Source organism: Cavia porcellus, unplaced genomic scaffold, assembly GCF_034190915.1.
Source record: "Cavia porcellus strain 051 isolate PalLab524CR breed Dunkin Hartley unplaced genomic scaffold, mCavPor4.1 scaffold_8, whole genome shotgun sequence".
Lineage (NCBI taxonomy): Eukaryota > Metazoa > Chordata > Mammalia > Rodentia > Caviidae > Cavia > Cavia porcellus.
This window is the reverse complement of record NW_026947491.1, coordinates 18,779,612-18,802,364: the sequence shown is the minus strand read 5'-3', so window position 1 is coordinate 18,802,364 and position 22,753 is coordinate 18,779,612. Positions and strand designations below refer to the sequence as shown.

The following is a 22,753-nucleotide window of genomic DNA, read 5'->3' as shown; positions in this document are numbered from 1 at the left end:
TTACATATTCTCATTATTTAACATCTTGAAAACAGAAAAGGAAATTGAGATACACACATACACTGAGAGAGAGAGAGAGAGAGAGAGAGAGAGAGAGAGAGAGAGAGAGAGAGACAGAGACAGAGAGAGACAGAGACAGAGAGACAGAGAGAGACAGAGACATACAGATTATATTACACTGAATTAGGCTATATTTTATGACTCACTAATTTTTAAGATCCAAAACAAAGATGCAGGTCCAAGTTCATCTCATCGCCCTTTGACAGAATGAGATCACAGAAGCCTGGGGACTCTGCCTGAGTCCAGTTAGGCTGCTCCTCTTCTTTTCATATTGTGCTGGAACTGATCCTGGGGACCAGATCTCCAGAGGATGCCAAGCAGAGGAGAGGGCTGTGTGTTCTCAGACCCTGTATACAGAGGTGGTCAAGATTTAATTTCCTAATGTGGTGCATTTATTTCTACATGAGAGGACTCCTTATCACCAGGAAAAAATAAGATGAATTTTTAGATGATGATGATTTATAATTTAAAAGAAATCTAATTCTGACAAATTAATGTTTTTTTCAATATGGATACAAGTCTTGTTTTCCCATCAAGTGAAATCCATACAAAGAAGATGAAGGAAAATATGTAACATAAATAAGCTATTGGATTTAACAACAAAAAAAAAATGTTTACTTGAAGTTGGACACATCATAAGCCATCTGAAGTCTCCAAATTTCGGGGCTTCCTCAGGTAACAGGGTTTTAAAGCAGAGAGTAAACCCCAGAGGCCACCAGGAAGCCCTTCCTCACCAGCTGCCTTTCCTGCACCTTCTCCTTGGGCCCTGTTTCTCCGCTGGACACAGTGCCCCTGCAGGCTCCCAGTGCTTCAGCCAGGAGGTTTGTGCCTGAGATCCATTGATGTCTCTTCTCTGTAGTAATACATTTCCCTGTCCTCAGGTCTCAGGCTGCTCATCTGCTGATACAGCCGTGTTCTTGCTGTTATCCTGGTTTATGATGAATCTGTCCTTCACGGAGTCATTGTAATATGTTTTACTATTATCCGATCTTATGTCAGAGATCCACTCCAGCCGCTTTCCTGGAGACTGGCGGACCCAGTTCATCAAGGAATCATTGAAAGTGAATCCTGAATTTGCGCAGGAGAGTTTCAGGGATGCCCCAGGCTGCATGACAAGTGCCCTAGTTTTCATCATCTGCACCTCAACCTGGACTCATGCAAACACAGGGACATCTTGCTCAGGAAACTGTCACACATGACCACTTTTTATACCTGACATGTCCAATTCCCATCCCATATCATTTGTTTTCAATAACTTGCCTCTCAGAAGTGCAAAGAGGAAAACACAACTCAGCCCCAAATTCATAATGATTGTCTCTGCTCAATCCTGAGACCTTAGTGGGGACAGATGGGCACCAGGGCTGAGCTCCTCTGCAGAGCTTCAGGATGAGGGCTGGCTGCATTTCATCAGCACAGGGAGGCCTTATTCAAGTGGCCTCCTGCTAAATAGACAGTGCTGTGGTCGGACCTTCAGAGCAGGCAGTGTGCACAGTAAATGTGAGTGCACTGGAAAAGTTTGTTACAAAGATGCATTCAACAGAATGTAACAACTCATAGGGCTGGGCATATAGCTTGGGAACATGCTGCCTGCCTGCCTGGCATCTGGTGCTAGGTCTAGACTTGAAACCCAGACACAAAAAATTAAAAAAAAAATGATATCTCAAGTAATAGGGTTCTATTTTAATTTCAACACTTCAACAGTTTGATTTGTATTCCTGTGCATGGATCATGGATTTTATATTAATAATGTCTGCTTTGTAAACATATGAAATGTTGAGTGCCATGAGCAGCCATGTTCTCCAAATAGGATCTGATGCTGTGTGAATGTCACCCACACTGTGTAGGCCTTTGCTCTCCTGATCTCTGAGCACAATGATTACCCATCCAACTCCTGGAATCTTCTATTGTGGTTCTCCCCTTGGGGTAAAACATGTGTGACTGATCTGTTTGCTCTTTTCTAAAAGGAAACAGCACCAGCCTTCCTGTGGAGCCTGCTGATGAGTTTCTCAATTTCACCTGCCATTACTTCCTCTGTCACAATTTTGATATCTTATTTTTTTATTTTTTATTTCTTATTAATTTTCATCAATCGTGTTTACAGTATATAATCAGTGCATTTATTTTAGACCATTATATATGTGCTTAAAACACTTTAATTCTTGTTTCATCAGATTCCCTCTAACATTCCTCCATTTCTTGTTTCCATTTAGTCTTGAAAAATATCTTTGTTTTTTTTTAATCTCTGCCTTTTAATTTATTTAAATATTTCTTTTTATACATAAAATGAACCATGAAATATTTAAGTTTTTCTGATACATTTCAACTACATTGTGCAAAATTTTTCTCCAGCTATTGCTTTGACAGTTAATTACTATCAAGAATAAACTGAATGGAGAGCTCGAAAAATTATATACCCTCAAAGTAAGAAATGGGCAACTGAATTGAAGCTTTTCTGAGACAGAGATAGAAAAGGTTAGTAAATCAAAGAACTATTTTCAACAGTTAGCAATCAAGGAAAGCATTCCCAAACCTTCAACATGCTAATGAAAATATTCTACAATATATCCTGGTGTGCGCTTCTTAACTTCCTGCATTTACCATATTCTGGGGTGTGTACCCCCTTGTTTTCCATTCTGTGCTACAGATGCCTCTTTCTTTTCTTGCCAATATTATAGTCTATCATTTTCACCTGAAAACTTTTCCACATTTCTTTTATCATCTATTTTTATCCAACATTATTTATAATTTTTTTTATCATTATATGTTTGTGGTATGTAATGGTTACATGTCACATTTTCCCTCAATCATTCCCTCTGGCCCAGATTTCTTCAACTTTCTCCAAAGGATATTTTTCAGCTCCTTAACAAGTTTTTTTTTTTGTTCTTTAAATTGTTTCTAATGACTTTCTCTTATTTTAGACATATAATGCAATATTCAACTTAGTTTTCTGAATTATTTTCTCTTATTTTCTCTAGATACACACATTTTATTAAAATACCTCAAATTCAACTCTATTTTTTATATATATACACCAGATTTTCTGTCTTCATTTATTCTTCATGAATATAAGTGCATCACTTCCATATTTTATTTATTGTGAGCTGTGGTATTATAAATATGAATCACTGTAATATGATCAATTTAATACTGCAGCATCAAACATACAGAGTAATTCACAGTCATGCATGAATGTAACAGTTGTTAACAAAATAAAATGATTACATAATTTATATTTTTTAAATGTTTTAAAATTCGCCATTGTTTTGGAATGTACTCCTGAGAAAAATAAAGATAGATTCCTGCAGTTCTGTGTGTGACATTACACTTGAAAGCTTCATGTGTATCAGTGTCACCACACAACTGTTAAATGATCTGTTTTAATAAAGGCAAGAAAACTTATGAAGCCATGCTGGGCCTGGGAGGAGAATAAGCCAAATTCTTCCTTCTTGTGACCCGGTGCAAATCACGCTGGGCCTGAGAGGAGAAACAAAAAAAAAAGTTTTACCTAATACTTGAGGCTTTGAAAGGACACGAGGATCCAAGCCAGAAGAGAAATGATAGACAGACAGACAGACAGATAGATAGAGAGATAGATAGATAGAGGATATAATGTCACCACCCTGTCCTATAAATCTCTGTTTCTAAGTTCCATAAGGAAGAGCAGCCCCTGCTCCTATTCAGCCACCATGAGAAGAAAGAGCTCACAGAGTTCCTTGAACCCTGTTCTAAGTGCAGCCAGGCTGCCCCTGTTCCCTCCTCCCGAGTGCAGTGTGACACACAGTGCTGGTGCTGATCCTGGGGACAAAGTCTCCTGCAATGACCTGGCTGAGAAAAGAGCTGTGTGGTCTGAGACCCTGAAGAGAGGGGTGTGGAGAATTTATTCTCCAATCTGAAGCACATAATCCTGCATGAGCCAACTCCATGTCATGGACATAGAATTATTAGATTTGTTTTTAGATGGTAATGATTTGGCACTCAAAAGAAACCAAAACTCATAAAATCTGCATGGCGCTGTAAAGTTCATGCGAGTCACATTTACTCATCTAATAAGACTCATGTTAGTCCTGCACGGTGGTGCATGCCTGTAATCCCAGCACGTGGGTAGCTGAGTCAGGAGGATCATTGTGAGTTCCAGACCAGTCTGGGATACAAAGTGAGCCCAAAGTCAGCCTGAACTGCATAGCGAGACCCTGTCTCAAAAAGACAAAAATAAATAAATAAAGCTCATGTTAATAGGTAGAAAAGTAATTATGTAACTATATATTTATGCAACTGAATTTGAGAGAATCATTATTTGTAACTTGTTTACTTCATCAGTCACTCACAGCTTATGTGCTGCAGGGTCCCTCGGAACATGTGTAGGACAGAGAGCGACCACAGAGGTTAACAGGATGCAGTCACTCAGCTTCCTTCTCTGCACCTGCTATTGGGAACTTTTCTAGATATTGAGGATCCACCTCACCCTCTGCAGGTCATGGATGCCCCTGAAGGAAATTTTGTGTGTGGCTTGAAATGCTGTATGTCCAGTAACAGATGATAGTTGGATTAAATCGGAACCAATATCTCTCATTATGTACTAAACTAAAATAAAAAATTTTCAACTAGATATTGAAAGAGAAATTCTGAACTTTTTGGAAGATAAAATAGGTAAAACTCTTGATGTCACAGAGGTAAGAGAGGTTTCCTAAACAGAACCATAGTTGTACAAAGAATAAATGCAAAAATTAACAAATGAGAGTACATCAAATCACAAAGCATATAGGTAATGAAGAAATCAGTTCTTAGTGTGAAGAGACAATCTACAGAATGAAAAAAAATCAGCTATTCTTCACAGAGAGGAATTATATTATAAATATATGAACTAAAAATATTAGACTAATTGAAAAATAGAAAATTGGCATGCAATATACACAGGAACTTTTCAGAAGAAAAAACAAGGGCTACCCATTTAGCTCAGTGGCATAAGTTCCTGAATGGCAAATGCAAGGTCGTGAGTTCAACCCCTGGTATAAAAAAAACCTAAAACAAACAAACAAACAAAAAACAGAGTCACAGAAGCAAAACAAAAAAAATGTGTCACCAAACATATTAAAAATCATTTTACCATTCTTTTCCTTTAGATAAATGCAAATTAAAATAAAGCTAAGACTCTGTCTAATACCAGAAACAATGGCAGCCATCAAGAAATATAACAATAAAAAATTCTAACATGGCAGCAGTCAAACAGGGACATTCCCCCATTGTTTGACTGAAAGTAAATTACTTTACGCACAAGAAACACAGTAGGGAAATTCTTCAAAGAGCTGAGTTCAAAATTCCACATGATTCATAGATCACACTTCCAGCTATCTTTCCCAGAGACATAGGCATGTCAAACTACAGTGATATGTGCATATCAATGTCCACAGCAGCAGTGCCCCTAAGAACTAAGTCCTTCAAGCAGCCTATAAGGCTAGTAACAGATGATGAATGTGCTGTCCATAATTAATGGAATGCCACTCACAAAGAAGAGCAAATTGAAGATATTTGTAGGAAAATGTGTGCATTTTGAAAATACAATATTGAGATGAATAAATCAGACACAGAAGCTTAAATAATATACAGTATTTTTTTTTTGAGTAAGGAAAAAGTGCAAACAAACAGAATGGAAAAGGAAGGCTAGGAGTAGATAAATGAGTATATCTCTTGCAGATGGGAAGGAGTCCAATACAATCTATGTGAGAAAAGGAAAAAGGAAGGAAGTGATGTAGAACCCAGATATAACTTTCTTTCAGTCTAATACCCTAACTGAGTGTAAGTACTATGACACACACATGTGAGATAAGATCAGTATTATCATAATTAATAAAACTGGGGAAAGGAGATTGAGAAGAGAGGAAAGAGATGCAGAAGAAAAGAGCAAGGGGATTTAGAAGTGAATCAGGCTGTGGTACACACTTTTACACTCTCCCCAAGATGAGGGTAAACTGGCTGCAATGCAAACATGTACTAAAAAAGAAATAAAATGAAAAATTTGGAAACCAACAGTTCAGAGTGTCTTTAGCAAAGTCAAGGAAGGAAGGGAAAACCACAGACTCCAACGTCACAGCAGCCCCAGAAACCTGCACCTGGTCCTGAGCCTAAAAAGAGCTCAGTATGTCTCAAACGCCCCCTGCCATCCCAAGCGCTGCTGCAAGGAAGTTTATGTCTGGGCTCACACTGATGTCCACTCACTGTGTCTGTCGCTGGGCTGTGTCCTTGGGGCTCAGGCTGCTCAGTGTGAGTCAGTTGGCTCTTGGAAGTGTGCCTGCTGATGCCCACTCGAGATTGAAAGGCTGAGTTATAATTTGTGCCTCCATCGCTCCACATATTACCAATCAAATACAGCTCATTTCCTGGAGCCTGATGGACCCATTATACACTATAACTGGTTAATGAGAATTCAGAGACTGAGAAGGTGAGGGACAGAGTCTCTGAAGGCTTCACCAGGCTAGGTCCAGATTTCTGCAGCTGCAACTGTGACAGGACACCTGAGGACAAGAAGCATCACAGTCAATTAAGACCACTCTGCTCATGGTGCCAGGTCCCTATCCTGCACCTCACAGACTGGCCTAGCTTGCCTCAGGTTGACATTGGGGTGCTGCCATGAGGCAGAGGGGCAGAGCCAAGAACTCCATGCTCATTGAAGAGGTCTGTGGGAGGAGACTGAGGCTGCTCAGCCAGAACTGGCTTTTCACACTGAGCCTGGGCTGCTTTGCATGGGGAATGTGCTGCATGTATGAGAGTGGGACCCAGGACAGGGTGCTTTAGTGCTTCCCAGGGAGAGTGATTTTCACAGCATGGTCAGAGCTGATTCCTGACACTGAGATACTTTTCTATGTCTTCTGTAGTATTTACACCTCCACACGAAGTGAAATTGAGCACAGGAAAGTATTTGTTGATTGTGAGCAGTTTATGTGGAATCTTTAACATTAGAGTATTTCTGTCATGGACAATTTTTGACGTGCTGACTGTATTTACTAGTGTTGACATTTCTATGGGAGAGGTTATAGAGGGCAGAGAACTGTGTATCTGTGGGGTTCTTACTGGAGATGGAGAAAAATATTTCAAAAAATAATTAAACTTTCTTTTTGGTGCAAGCCTTGTTTTCTTCTCCACAACTGTCTTTTTAAAACTTACTATTTCATTCATACATGTGATCTACATGGACAATGTCAGCATCTTGCTTGTTACATCACCAGAGTATCTTGATTTTGGGAAGACTAGTGTTTAAACTGTTGTTGATGAGAAAACATAGACTGTGTTCTGGGACAAGTTCTAACAGCTTAACCAACAGCATGACCTTAAGCACAGGGCATGATAAAGGGCCTTACCTGCATGACTTAAGGGACATTCTGCACTCTAAGGGTTTTACTTCATTTTTATGCTGTGGAGTACTAGTCCAGTTTACATGTTATAGTCTAAATCAGTCACCCCTGCCACGCTACCACATACCTTTTAGGTTGTTTCCTCAAAGGCATGAGGAACTTAAAAGGAGAGGGTAAATCCTCAGCTTTGGGTTCTGTGAAATCATCATTGTGGTGCATGGTGCAGGCCTTCCCCTTGCTTCGAACGAAGCAAGCTAGGCCAGCTTGTGTGAATGGGAAGCACAGATGTTATTTGTAGTTCACCAAGGATAATGGTGACTACTACCTTTCACAGTTACACTGCTACAGGAACACTGATATCAAAATAAATGGAAGACTCTTTGCACTGAGGAATGAAGAAGGCAAATGTTTACGGTGCTGCCAGGCTGAGATGAATCTCAGATCCTAATGATCAGCGAGGAAGCAGTTTTGGATCAATTTAACTGCAGTTTGCAAGCAGTAAATACAAAGCACTGCATGATTGGTTACATGGAATGAATTAAGTCACCTAGTGTCAGATAAGCTAACTCTGCACACATTTGCTTAAAAGGAATTACCTATTATAACAAAGGAAAATCCTGGAGATGACAGGAGGATTCCACTGGAGAAAGCAGAGACAAAAAATATCTTTGACTGGGTTACTTCACCCCAACCAAAGCCCTTGAAGCCATTTAGGAGTAATACATTTTCTTCATTAAGGGGAACATCAGCTGCAACTGTCAAATTGGCCCTGCACAGTATCAGAAGAAAAGCAGCTGGACCCAGACTTCAAGGCTGCCTGAACTTAGCAGAGTGTTTACCTGGCAGTGAGCAGGAGCTAGGCAGAGGCTACTGGTTGATTTTAACTTGCTGAAATATGTCTGTAAGTTAGATTTTTGTTTTTGAGTTGTGGTTTTTTGAGACAGAGTATTGCTATGTAGTTCAGCCTTACCTGGAGCTCACTTTGTAGGCCAGGCTAGTCTTCAACTTGCAGCAATCCTCCTGCCTCAGCCTGTCCAGCACGGGGATTACAGGCTTGATCCACCTCACCTGGATTTATCTAGTTATTTTATACCTTTGTCTTTGCTAATAATTTAATTGTGCCCCAACACCGTCTCTTGATTTCTAGACCCATAATGTGACTATGGGAAACAAATTATGATGAAGTACACCCTGGTTGAAAGCACATAGGGCCTTCCCAAGAGGTTCGAACCAGCCCTACAACGTTTTTCTCTGTTTTTCTTGATGCTGTAACTGCATCTTCAAATGGCCACTCCAGTGTTTCATATCTTTGGGCACCCACACTCTACTCTTGAGTGCATCCTGTATTTACATCTAATAGCTTCTTCTCATGTCCCTTTAAAAAAAAGGCACATATGAACTTGGGAAGAATCAAGCCAGCCTTGCAAGATATTTTCTTGTAACAGAAGCTGTCACTGCATCTACAAAAGGCCACTCTGTGCCTCACTGCTTTGAACAGCTGCACTCTGCTCCTCAGTGCACCCTACACAACCTTCTAATAAAGTGTTCTTCACCTCACTTTAAAACAAGAGCAGCTTGAGTAGCTCTTCATATGACACCCTTGTGCTCCTGAGTGTGTCTTAATATTTAATCCCTTGTTACCTAACCCAAAGTTACTCTGAGCCCAGTTATTTTGTCAACACTACTGGCTTTTGCCCTCTTGTGATATATCTGAAACTTTGCCACTTTTAAAAATGAATGAATTCTGTAACATTTGGAGTGATGTGACAGTTGCTTAGCCATGTACATAAATCTCTTCTGATGTTCTCAAAAGACTGCAATGAGGAGAGGATAAGACACCTCTACAGACACCTCAGAGAAGTTAGAGAAAAGTGGCTCCAGAGAACTTGGGCCTCCCAAGAGGGACCCACAAACTGTGCTGCAGTGCCATCTGTGCCTTGATGGGACAAGGCCAGCTGAATCAGGTAATAGAATCCCACTGAAAGCTGCAGAACTTATTTGACAATGATTTTCAGAAGACCCTGATGGGAAGAAGAAAGACCGATGGGCAGACATCACTCATGGTCAGATGCCATAAATTCTATACCTTCAGGGATGTACAAAGGAGACTTTGCATCTTTACAGTCAGAAAATAAAACTCGAGCTCACAGATGTGAGACACTCAGCTATACCTGTAACTAACACAGTTACCATCAGTAAGGACCACACTCTCTTTGACTCCCACAAGAAGGCAAAATTAACCACTACAGAAGGTTAGAGTTTAAACTAAGAAACAACTTCATATCATAGAAATTTTAAAATCTTTACTTGCTGTGCATTCAAAGTAGAAAGACCAGTGCCACATAACATCTGCAGGTTCACACTTCCCATTTCCTAAGCACTACTGCCTATTATGGGGACCCAAGCTGCCCTGATATGCCAAGCAAAAAATAAAAAAGAAAAGAAAACAAATGAAATCCCAGCTAAAATATTGAAACAACTTTCATAAGCAATAGAAATGCTGTAGGAATTTTTAGAATCCAGAAAAATTAGCTATATTTAAGCTGACCATGGAAAAAATGAAAAAAAAAAATTTCAGGCAATGTTTCCAAAATGTTTGTAAAACTTATGAACTCCATTCCTGCCACAATAGACACTGTGTTCATGAGTCAATTGGGCAATGGGACAGTGCCTGATAAAAATTATTGACTTTCCATTTTATTCACACGATGATGATGATGAAGATGAGGAGGAGGAGGAGGAGAGGAGAAGGAGGAGGAGGAGGAAAACAGAAGAGGAGAATCAGAAGTTAGGTTAATTTTGTGAGTCAGGGTATCACTGTGAAGTTCAGGCTGTCCTTGAACTCACTTTGGAAAACATTGACTACAGCCTAGGAATCAGAACAGAGACACAAATATGGCCATGTTTTTCTAGGCAAAATGTATTACCATGTGCACTTTCCAAAATTCTTTTCATTGTGATGATTTCTCTTCACTACTGAACATGAGAGCCCCCCTTAATGGGGCTGCAATTCTGATGCTATGTGTGTAGTGCCTGCAAAATGCACAGAATTCACTGTAAACCAGGTCATAGTTTCCTCTTCTTCTGCAGCTGGTCATGAACTAACTTCCAGGAGGCCATAAGTGCATGCTGCTAAACTAAAGGATATGCAGTAGGGTTAGGAGCCCCTGGGAATGTGGGCAGCCTCTTCACATACCTTGCTTCTCCCCAACGGCTGCCCTGTGTTGATCACGTGTACACCGCTTTCGTTTCATGATTAGCTGTTGCTGTGCATTTCCAACTGTCTGACTTAATGGATCGGTAATATCCAGGTCATAATGGGCAAATTCTCTGCCATGTACTCTGGTGTCCCTTTTTCAAGCTTTCAGTTTACACTGAGACCAGTAGCAAGGGAAGAGCAGCCTCTCAAATGGAGAGTAGTTATCTTCTGATGATGACCCACACTTCCTCCAAAATTGGAAAGGCCTCTGCTGTTAATTACCCTACTTGAGAAACCAAACCACATCTCGACCTGTCACTGACACCCAAATTCTCTTCGATGTGCCAGATCATATGGTCCAGCTGCAGGACAGTATACACAGAACCGTGGACCACTTGCAGAGCTTGTCCTCCTCCTAGGCCACACCTAAAGTACAACCATTTGGAATCATTTAGTAAATGGCTAGACCAAAACTCTTTAGTGAGGTTGTATTCATGCCAGAATCCAAATTGGGCCACTTAACCTTACGCATCTGGTTTTATGAAAGGTCATATGTGACAATTTATCTTTTAACTTAGAAGGGATAGCTAGGAATGTCCCACTGGACTCCTAGAAGTTTCACTGAGGTGCAGGGATCTTGAATTTTAGTTGGATTTATGGTCCATAATCTGGCTAGTACGTGCTCTACTGCCAAGTTCAGAGTGCTTCCCAAATTGGGCTCATTGGTGCAAATGCCATGATATTATCAGTGAAAGAGGCCAGAGGAACACCTTGTGGGAGATAAAGGTGATCAAGTTCCTTGGGGAGTAAGTCGTGACCCCAGAATGGAGAGTTAATATAACCCTGAGGCATGACACTTCAGGTCTAAGACTGCTGTTCTCTGAAAGATGCTTCTTCCCCTGTGACTATGGTTGATACTGAGAAGAACTCTTGTGCCACATCAATAGCTCCATCCCACTTGTGAAGAGATAAAAAAAAAAAACATAACCACTCTTACCATCAAAAAACCACATCTAATTATCAAGTACAATTAGAATTGCTACTTGACTGAATTCATGATCATTCACTACCATTCTCCAGGGGCATTCAATCTTCTGCAAAGGCCAAATAGACTGAAATAGAAATGTGATTGGATCCAGCAGTGCTGCATCTTTTAAAGCTTGAGTAGAGGCACTGAAATCCCCTAATCCCACCAGGAATTTGATACTGGTTTTGGTTTACTATTTCTCCAAATGCAACTCTAATATCTTTTATTTGTCCTTTCAAACCATAATAGTCCTGATAATTTTATTCCCTGATATAAATAGCGTTGAGTTAACCATGGTCAGCTGTGACATCTGGCTGAATATAGTCAGTGTGGCCCTGGATGTTAAGTCCCACCTGAGGATTGTTGCCAGCACATAACAGCAGAAGTGGAGGGAAAGGAGGTCTGTTACTGATACTTCTGGAGAAGCTTGTTTTGGTGGTTTTCCTGACAGAAACTCACCTGTTTTCCTTGTCAGAAGAAATCAGGTTCTGTCTGTCATGGAGGACAGCTTCTGCTCTTCTTAGCAGAGCTCAGACACTTATTTAGAGGGGTGATTGATGGATGCAGTGCAGATCCCTCAGCCTACAGCTCAGATCCTTCATCCAACTGGTGCAAACTTTCTAGTTTCCACCACTGACCTTTTGGCCTTCCCGTTGCAGATTCTTGACATAGACTTGTATGGGACATTATTGTGAGCTCTAGGCCTCCATCTAGACTAGTGGAGGACATTGCCATCTGTACCAGGTCCTTACCTGGATTCCCTTGGTCTCTGGTGTCCAGTAAATAATATAAAACCATCCTATAAATGATGTGTCTTGTATTAAACATATTTCCTTTAAGTCCTGACTATACCATAAACTATAACTTTAATTCTCAGTCTTAAATGGTACCTGAAATAAAAGTGAGGGTGATGAAAGAGAAAGAATAAGATTCTGTGCATTGAGATGTGACCGGAGCTGCGGGAAACAGGAGACCAAACTCGAGCAGGATCAGCTCTCAAACTTTATTACGTACAGCGAACCGGACCTGACAAGGTCCGCCACCCTCGGTGTTGATGCTTCTTCCGCCGTTGGGGGCAGGAACAACCTCTTATAAGGGGAAGCAGTATCCAATCACAGAGAAGCGCACCTAACAAGCTGATAGGCTAGCGTCACGGGTAACTGGGCAGATATGACAATTTGGCGGGCTTGTTCAGGCCGGGAAGAACCCGGAAGCAGGAAATGGGCGCCATCATAGGCGGCTTCCCACATCTCCCCCTTTTTTATTTATTAAAATAGGATGGTCTGTGGGTCCCTCCAAGGTGTCTATGACCTTGTTGCTGTTAGACACCTAGGAGTGGGCCTACCTTGTAGGCCGAGGCATGAGAGAATGTAGAGGTCTATACCCTGCTGTGCATCACCCTGTTTTGTGCATATCCTTGCGCCAGGACCATGCTCAAGGTGAGTGGTTCATTTTTTCGCAGGGCCAGGCTTTTGTGAACCGAACCTGGATGCATATAGACATTCATTCCTGCCTTCCCCCCAACCTTTGAGGCGGATGGCACTGCAGTATCCTTGGTCTCGCATCTCAATGCCAATAATTTGACTCCAGAAGGGACCCCTGGCCTTATAGGCCACGTATATCTGAGTGGAGCCTGTCTTAGGTTGACCGGGAGGGCTTTTCCCGTCTTACCCGTCATTGGCTTGCCCACTCAGCTCTTATAGCTGATGTTCTGCAATGTGAAGGAGATATGCGGCGGCCTGCTGGCCTGATGGGCCACCTGCTGCCATTTGCATGGCTGTCATAGCCGTGATCTTAACCTGCTGCTGAGTTTGTATGAGGCGATCTAACAAGCATTTAATAACCACAAGCCCTACTAGGATAGCCATGGCAATTAGGATCCAAAAAGAGGTAATCGTGGGACAGAAGGAAGAGAAATGGAGGGTCGACTGGAGTTAAGCGGGTGGGTCATAATCAAGGACTGTTTGATTGATGGTGTAAACCCTGGGTGAGGCGGGCGAGGCCACCGAAAAAGGTGCCAATGTAGGCGGGTGGTGCCAAGGACCCCAAAGATATTGTGGTGGTTCTGTGGAATCTGAGCATATCACAGGGGTGATTAATAGGAACCCACAGAATAGAAAAAGCTCCAAACCAGACATTTTAGTTTGTAGATGGTCTCGGGCGCTGAGCGTCGGTCCCAGAAGGGTCGAGTTGACTTGTGTCCACGGGCTTATCCTCCTGTGCTTTATCAGGAACTGGTGGGGAGTTTACTGCTCGCGTCAATCTTTCCGGGACCCACAGCGGTTCGCAGCCTGGTTCCTGTGGGAAAACACAAACCGCACCTCGGGTCCAGCTAATCACTGGATCCGGGCCCATCCATTGTCCTGTAAGGACATCTTTCCATCTCACCAGCCCTTTGTCGGCCGGGGACGGGTTATTGTGCTCCATGGCAGGGGAATGATTATTGTGATTAAGATTTAAAAAATTTATGGTAAAGAGTGCCAATGATATTCTTCCTTTGGGCGTTAGGCCGTGGCCACCCAATTCACGGCACAGGCGTGTCCACTCTTCTAAGGACCTATTTTTGTTAGTTCTTAGGACATGACGGCACTCCTTAGTGCACTGTTCAAAAATCAATTGTTTTATGAGAGGGTGAGCCGCCTCAGCATCTGGAAAAATCCTGTTAGCGGCCTCAAGCATGCGGGCCACAAAGTCTGAAAATGGCTCTCCCTGCCCTTGTATAATTTTTGTAAGGTGACCCGTATGTTCTCCCTTTCCAGCCAGCCGTCTCCAGGCCTGGAGGCCACAGCGGCTAATTTGTTCATAAACCTGGCGAGGGTATTGAGTTTGATCTTCCTCAAAGGCTCCTCGCCCTAATAGCATATCCCTGTTCCACTCTCTCTGGTTATTTTCCCAGTTGGCTGCCGCCTGCTCTACACAGAATTCCTCATTCCAGGACTTCCAATCTAAATATTGTCCGGGGGAGAGGCAGGCGCGTGCCAGCTGGGTCCAATCTCCAGGAGTTAAAAGCAGACCTGCCAATGCCTCTAAAAGCGCCATGGTAAATGGCGCATTGGGCCCATAAGCTGAAGCTGCGTCCTTGATAGCTTTAAGTTGTTTAATTTCTAAGGGCTCATAATATCCTCCTCCTCCCCTGCCTCCTACTTGTACCGGGAATGCATGGAGACCGGAACACTCAAAGGGAAGCCGCGACCATACCCTCTGGTGGAAGGAACGTCCTCCTCCCTCCCCAGATGGGGGCGCAGAAGGCAACCCAGGAAGTAGCTCTCCCTCTAACCAGGGCGGTGCCATAGGTTGTGGTGGCAGCCCAGGGAGCAACTCCTCTTCCGGCCACGGCGGTGCAGTGGGGCCTGGCGCCCTGAAAGGGGCGATCGTGGGTCGCGAACTTGCCAAAGGGCGGAAGGGCTTAAGCTCCTCCTATAAGGCGGAGTAGCTCAAGCAGGGTGGTGTTTGGTTCCCCTTTTTATTTTCCCGAGCCCTAAGTTCCTCTTTTAACGGTGTAGGAGGGTCATGCTTAGCAAAGACGACCTCCTCTTCTGAGCCTTCCGAATCCGAATCAGAATTAGAGCCCTGAGGGTCCTCCGGAGACCCACAATTGGCAGTGGCTCCGGGCTCCTCTGAGCATTCCGATCGAGCTCAAAAGCCTGTCGGGCTGTATTAGCGAAGCGAAAGCAAAACAGAGGCAAAGGGAAAAAGAAAAAAAAAAGACCGGCGTCCACCCGTGTGGCGCTCAAAATCTGTTAGGTGCGTCCACCCAACCCAGGTGACCCAGTACTCACCTGTCCCGGGAACCGCTGTATCTCACGTAGCTGATCAGGGTGAAGAGAAGAGGTGCTCGCGGCCTTCCGTTGTTATTGGGCCAGGTCCTCCGTCGTACCGCAGGCGACAGCAATCGCACCTCCCGGCCGAAGAGGCACGTCGCTGAGTCTTTTACCTTTTTCCCCGTACGGGCCACCAGATGACCGGAGCCGCGGGAGACAGGAGACCAAACTCGAGCAGGATCAGCTCTCAAACTTTATTACGTACAGCGAACCGGACCTGACAAGGTCCGCCACCCTCGGTGTTGATTCCTCTTCCGCCGTTGGGGGCAGGAACAACCTCTTATAAGGGGAAGCAGTATCCAATCACAGAGAAGCACGCCTAACAAGCTGATAGGCTAGCGTCACGGGTAACTGGGCAGATATGACAATTTGGCGAGCTTGTTCAGGCCGGGAAGAACCCGGAAGCAGGAAATGGGCGCCATCATAGGCGGCTTCCCACAGAGATGGAGATATCTGTGAGTATCCAGATGAGGTGGAGCATACTGAAATCCTGAACTCTAGTGAGATTATCTTGCCAGGTGGAAAAATTTCCCTCCTCACAGGGCCCAAGGTATTCCCATACACACGCCTATGATGTTGGCCTTCCCTCTCTTACCTGGGAAAACTCATCCTGTGATACTAAGTACAATAATGCTGACACTCCTCAGGTCCCACACTCAGCACCCACTTAGGCCTTTAGGCCTGTAACCAGGTTCGAAACCCTCAAGGCTTGTAAGGGACAGTGGCACAGTGTGAGCCATGAGGAGGTCTACTGTTATTCCAAAAACATCTTGTTTTCCTAACACCTAGCAGCAGAGGCCTTATGAGAAAGTGTGGGAATGGATTTTCTGGGTCTGGGACAATGTGGCAAAAACATACCCTGCATCAGGCTGACTGTGTAGAGTGTGGATGTGCACCCCTTGAAAAGAGACCAAGAGATGGGCATATTGGGATGAGCCAAAAGACCAGCACTCAAGAGACCGAGATTAAAGGATTTCTATGAGTTTAAGGCTAGCCTGGGCTACCGAGTGAGTTCAATACCAGCCTGAAACCCTGTCTCAGCATGACAAAGTTAGAGTGGGTGCCTTGCAGGAAGCTTTCTGACTGGGCTCACCCTGCTGTCACCTCACTGTGGCTCTTGCACTGTAACATAGGGCTGTGTCCCTAGATCTGTGGCTGCTCATCTGTAGATGCAGTGGGACCTTGGCACTGTCTTTGGAGATGGCTAAACAGCCCTTCACAGGGTCGTCACAGTGTGTGTCAACACCTCAGTGAATTCCTGTAGCCCCTTCATGGAGCTGGTAGTCCCAGTTCATCCAGCAGTCACAGAAGGTGAGTGCAAGAGCTGCATGGGGAGTCTCAGGGATGTCACCAGCTGCACCAAGCCTGCCCTCCTGGACTGCACCACCTGCACCTTACACCAGACACCTGAAAACACAGAAACATTTTGATTTTGTACTGTTTATTCATTGAATAAATTTGCAACATTGAAACACTTGAGGTGATAAAAATGATACAATCATATGATTCAGTGCCATCTCAACTTTGCTATACAGACATTTTTGATGTTTGTCCATGAGCTTTTTGGGAAAGAAAATAAATATTAATGCATGACATTTGCTAGTAACATTGGCTTAGAACATACTTTAGAAAAATATTTCACAGAAGTTTTGATCAAATTTCAATAATTACTGAAATCTCTAAATGCCATAGTACTTATTATCATGATTTTAATGAATTAAATTATACTCTAAAAGCATAGGTTTAAGTCCCTTTTATGACAGTATGATATGATTTTTCATTGTGAGTATGTGGAAATGTGAATTGTATCACCTGATGGATATTTTTTGTCCATTTTTCCAGCATGTTATCTGTGAGAGACATGTGTGATGATGTATTTATCAACATTCTTACAAATTTATACTGTATTTTACTAAGTTGTTTTACATTATAAAACATTGAAAAAGATAATAACGTTTTTGAGTAAAGGCAACAAAATGAAAAACACACTGTTTCAATAATGGACAATAGCAATATCTATTACACTATTTTGTTACACTAGATTTCTTGCTTTTGTGGGCTTTAGAATGAATCTATTATTCTGAGGTTTAGTGGTATTTCATGTATTTATGATTTTAAAATATATTTCTTTGATGTTTCTTTTGGCCCATAACATCGTTTTTTAAAATGTCATAAAGCTAACCCTCAAAAAATAAAATGGTAAAATACATGTCCTTTTGTATTCTGTGCTGTGTTCTACAGCGACACCTGCTGGTCCTCAGCGTCCCTGCACGGAAGTTTATGACTGACTCCCCCTGAGGTTTCTCTCACTGTGTCATTTGCACAATAGTACACGGCCGTGTCCTCTGGTCTCAGGCTGCTCATCTGAAGATACAGCGCATTCTTGCCATTGTCCCTAGAGATGGTGAATCGGCCCTTCACGGAGTCAGCGTAATACGTGCTACCACTGTTACTGATAGCTGAGATCCACTCCAGCCCCTTCCCTGGAGCCTTGCGGACCCAGTCCATCCAGTAATTGCTTAAGGTTGATCCTGAGGCCACGCAGGACAGTCTAAGGGACTCCCCAGGCTGTACCAAGCCTCCTCCAGACTGTGTGAGCTGTACTTCTGCGTGGACACCTGCAAACACAGAGACGTCCTGCTTAGTTAACTGTCGCACACGTCCACTGGGTAACCTATGCATTTTCACTGGTGCCCGTAGCATCTTTTGTTCTGAAGGATTTACCTTTGAAAATTGCAAACAGAAAAACCCAGCTAAGCGCCAGCTCCATGGTGAGCTGTCTATGCTCATTCCTGATCACTGAGTGGGAACAGCTGGCACCAGGACTGGGCTCCTCTGCAGAGCTGCAGGGTGAGGGCTGGCCTGGTTTTTATCAGCACAGAGAGACGCTATTTGCATGGCCTTCTGTATATATGGGCAGCTCTGTGGTGTAAGCCTCAGAGAAGGAAGGGGTCAAAGCACATGAGAGTGTTTTGAGATTTCTTTTGTAATATCCCTAATATACAGAACACATGGCTTCTTCCTATGTGTAACCTCATCTCTTTTTTTAACTCTCACTAATATGTAATAAGCGAATTTGGTAACTTCACAGGTTGCAGATGCTAACCCTAGTGTGTATGCTAATAAATTCTCCTGTCGTTTTCCATAAAACTCCCTTCCTGTAAGTATTTTTATTTTATTCTTTCCTAAACTGAAACATTTATGGCTGTATATGACAGTTCCTTCATGGTGACAAAAATAGAAGACTACGTTTGCATGGTGATCATGATAACTGTTTATCTCAAAGCATCAATGTTCCCAAGATCTGAATACTTTTTTTTTCAGAATATGTATATTGCTGCAGCCTTCCTTCTGGATGTCAGTTGAAGAGCAATATAGTAACTATATTCTGTCAACACCAAAATCCCTTCCATTCTTTCCACTCTGGCGACATCACCTGTGAACTGGAGAGGAGGCACTGTGCGCTCTCTACAGTGTGTGTGATGCTAACACAGAGGGGAAACTCAGACAATGTAAGCTGTGAAGCCCTAAGTCAGGAGCTTCCTTATCTGCAGCAACTATGGGGCTCTCTTGGTTCCCTGCAAATCCCCAGGTCCAAGTGTTGGTCCAAGGCTTTCCAAACTGGTCCTCAGAACCCTGTCCTGGTCTCCTGTAGCCCCCCCCCTTTCTTGGTCTTGTGCTCCTGCTGCTGGTCCTGAGCGCCCAATACTGGTCCCCACCACCATGTAAGAAAAATAATAGTTTGAATAAATAAGCAGGAATTGTGTACCATTTGGAATACTATGATAAATGCTAAGCTGTGTATATAAATCTCATCCAAATCTCCAAACAAGACTATGAGGAGACTGAGGAAAGGAAACCCATCATCAGTGTTGCATTTCCATGCAATTGGGGAAAAGTGGATGCAGAGAAACCAGGCCTTCCAGAAGGGACCCAAAAACTGTCTGTGCTGACACATGTGCCCTGATAAAACAAGGCCAGCTGAACCAGGCAAAGATAGTCTTATATAAGGCTGCAGAGCTTTGTTGGCAATCATTTTAGGAATACCCTGAATGGATGGAGGAAGACTCGCAGACAGTACTGGTCATCATTCACAGCCAGATGCTCTACATTCTGTAGCTTCAGGTCATAAAGAGAAGACTTTGCATTTTTAAAATCGGATAATATAACTAGAGCCCAAAGAGGTGGTATTACTAACTGTAATTGCAAATTATATGAGTCACATTATTCAGCTGTCTAGTATGCTATCTTTAAGTCCAAAAAGAAGGTTAAATTAACCAACAAATATGAAATAGAGCTCAAGGTTTTCAAGAATCCACTGCCACCTGTAGAATTTAATAAATCTTCCCTTGCAATGTATACAAATTAGAGAGAGCAATGCCATAAAATATTTGCTACAGAATTCTGGGCTTCTCTTCGGGGTGCTCATATAAACTGTCTGGCTCTGCCAGGCAAACAGCTCACAAAGGCAAAAGAGATGCATAAGGACTTTTCAGATGATCATCCAGAAAGTGCAACTGAGGTTAAGCTGGCCTCAGCACAGTTGGAAATTTCTTAGGGTATCATTTCCAGAGCTGTGTCACATCACGGGTTCCATCCTGCTACCATGGACACTGTTCTTGAATCTCCTGGGCAGTGATGGGGTACTTGAAAAAATGGTTGACTGTTTTCCACAGAATGAGTCATCCTATCTGCATGTTGATGATGATGATGATGATGAAAAGCAAGAGCAGGAGGATTTGGTTATTGAGCAAGTCTGGCAATGCAGTTCAGGCTGTGCTTGAACTCAAAACTTGAAGTAATCCTCCTGCCTCAGGCTCCTGAATGCTCTGATTATAATTGTGCATCAGCATGTGAAGCCCACTTCATTATTAATGTCTTATTCTGCTTAGCTCACCTCTACGTGACTGTTTACATGCAATGCGAATACCTTTATGTCTTTTGCCCATATGGAGAGGTCAATTCACATACCTCTGCAACAGATATGGTTGAAAACATTGTTCCTTAAAAATCTGTGTGGATCCAGTGAAACAATTAGCTACAGTGCAAAAATCAGTATGTATCTATTTAACTGGCCATGTTTTCTTCCAGACAAAATGCACTACAAAGTACACTTCATGAACTTCATAGTATTCTGCCCATTGTGCATATTTCACTTCACCACTGTCCATCAGGCACATCCTGGGAGGAGGATGTGATTCTGCAGCTGTGTATGTGTGTGTGGTACCTGCAAAATGTTCTGAGTTACGTGTAAAGCAGGTCCTTGTCTTCTCTAGCTCTGCATGTGATCATGTAGTACATTCCATGAGGCCATAGTTATGTGTTCCTAAATTAAATGATTCATAGTACAGAGAGGAGCCTGTGTGCATTTTCTCTGCTTCTTCATGTGTCTTGCTTGTGCCCCTGGTTCTGCTCTGCCTTGATCACCTGTGCATTTCTTCCATTTCATGATGGGCTGTTAATGTGCATTTCCAAATGTATGATTTGGTGGATAAGTAACATCCAGGTCATGGATGGAGATATTTGTGAGTATACCAATAGGATTGAGGACATAGAACTCCTAGAAACTTGTGTGAATGTCTTGCCAGATGAAGATGTTTCCCTACTTAGAGTTCCAGTGGGATTTCCACACACAATTCTGTGATGTTGGCTTCCCTGCATTAGCTGAGAAATCCAATCCTGTGTTACCAAGCATGATAACGGGGCACTCTTTAGGACCCACTCTCCACACCCACATTTTGGCATAGCTTTAAGTGTTTTAAGTCCATGGTAATTGGCTCCAAGGCAAGGTGGCGTGCCATAGTGACATACCAGAGGAGGCTTCCTCACAGTATGGCATTGGGAAACAAATGGGAGCAAGGGAGAAAGAAGTACACATTCCTTCTCAGGCCACCCCAGAATGCTTCACCTCACCCTGAGAGGCTTTACCTCTGACACTGCAGACAGTTTTAAGGCCCTTCCCTGTACTAACTCAGTCAGGAGCATCGCACAGTCATGATCACTTGCCTTTCAAAGTATATAGCACTGAGTGCATTTGGGTTTAGAGTACAGAGGGATCCAAATCTAAAACGGGAAACATCATTGGCTCATTCATGACAGTCATCCAGAAAGGAATCCTCCAGTTTCTTTCTCTGCATTCACCGTAAATTTGATTCCCTGAGTTATTTAAGTCTTGACTTAATGTACGTGTCTTGTGCACTCCTGAAGGGAGGTTCCTGTCTGAACTTACATCGATGTCTCTGTGCAGTGTCTTTGGATAATACCGTGTGTCTATATCCTCAGTATTCACAGAGCTCATACAAATGAAGACAAATGAAGACTTCTGAAGACATCTTTGCAGGTGGAGTTGTGGCCCTTGAGCGATAGATTCTACATAGAGTTTTCATCATGTATTCTATACTGCATTCACACCAGTACAATCCTTAGTTTCTGACCAATCCATTTCCAGCAGTCAGTAGGTGTGATGTAGTAATGCCATGCCATTCTGGGTGGGCATAGTCTGTGAGAGCTTCTCACAGCCAGGTACTATCTTCTGCCCTTGTAACTGGATCTCGACACTTAAGAACAAGAAGAATCAGACACCATCAGCTACCTGCTTTCCTAACTTCCCCAGGTGTGGTTGTTAATTGTGATAGGTCAGCCTAAGTAGACTAGGAAGTGTCCAAGAGATTAGTAGAGCACAGGTGTGACTGTGTCTCTGAATTATTGTATCCCCCAAACTGAGTGGGGAGGATATCTTCTGAATGCAGGTGGCACCACCCTATTAGCTTATAGACTGAAAGCCATAAAAAGGGAAAGAATGAAAATGGCACTTTATTCTTCAGAGGAGATCCTGTCTTCACAGTTGACACTAAATGTTCCTTGTTCTTTCATGCAACCTGTTTAGACTCCTAAGTCTTACAGTCCAAACCCTTACATTTTCCAACATGCAAACCCACTGGACACCATAACAAGTTCCAAATTATTTGTTTTCAACTGGATCCTCCTACTCTCATGCTCACACATGGTTATTTTATAGTCTTCCATTCCTGACTCTGTGGGGAGCCATCATTAGCCTATTTTGCACATCCTTTCTATTTAAAGGTGTCCTTCTAATGAACTCCAGCTTATATACCAAGCAACCATGTGAGAGACCTATGACATTTATGTTTCACTAGGCACAGGGGAAGACCCAACAGTTTCACCTTCCAGGCCATATTACCACTTTCTTCAAAGATGTAATGTCTTTTTTGATGAGATAAATCTGATGTCTCAAATATTTGGAGTGTTTAATCAATGGTCACTGGATCCATTGCTTCTG

General features: G+C 42.9%; 1 gene segment (V, D, J or C); it reads right to left on the bottom strand.

Moving 5' to 3' along the window:
- Nucleotides 1–17,688: 17,688 nt before the first annotated feature.
- Nucleotides 17,689–18,283, bottom strand: LOC100712624 (immunoglobulin heavy variable 3-23-like). The segment is given in 2 exon segments: nt 17,689–18,071; nt 18,178–18,283. Coding segments are annotated over 2 exon segments (429 nt in total).
- Nucleotides 18,284–22,753: the final 4,470 nt, after the last annotated feature.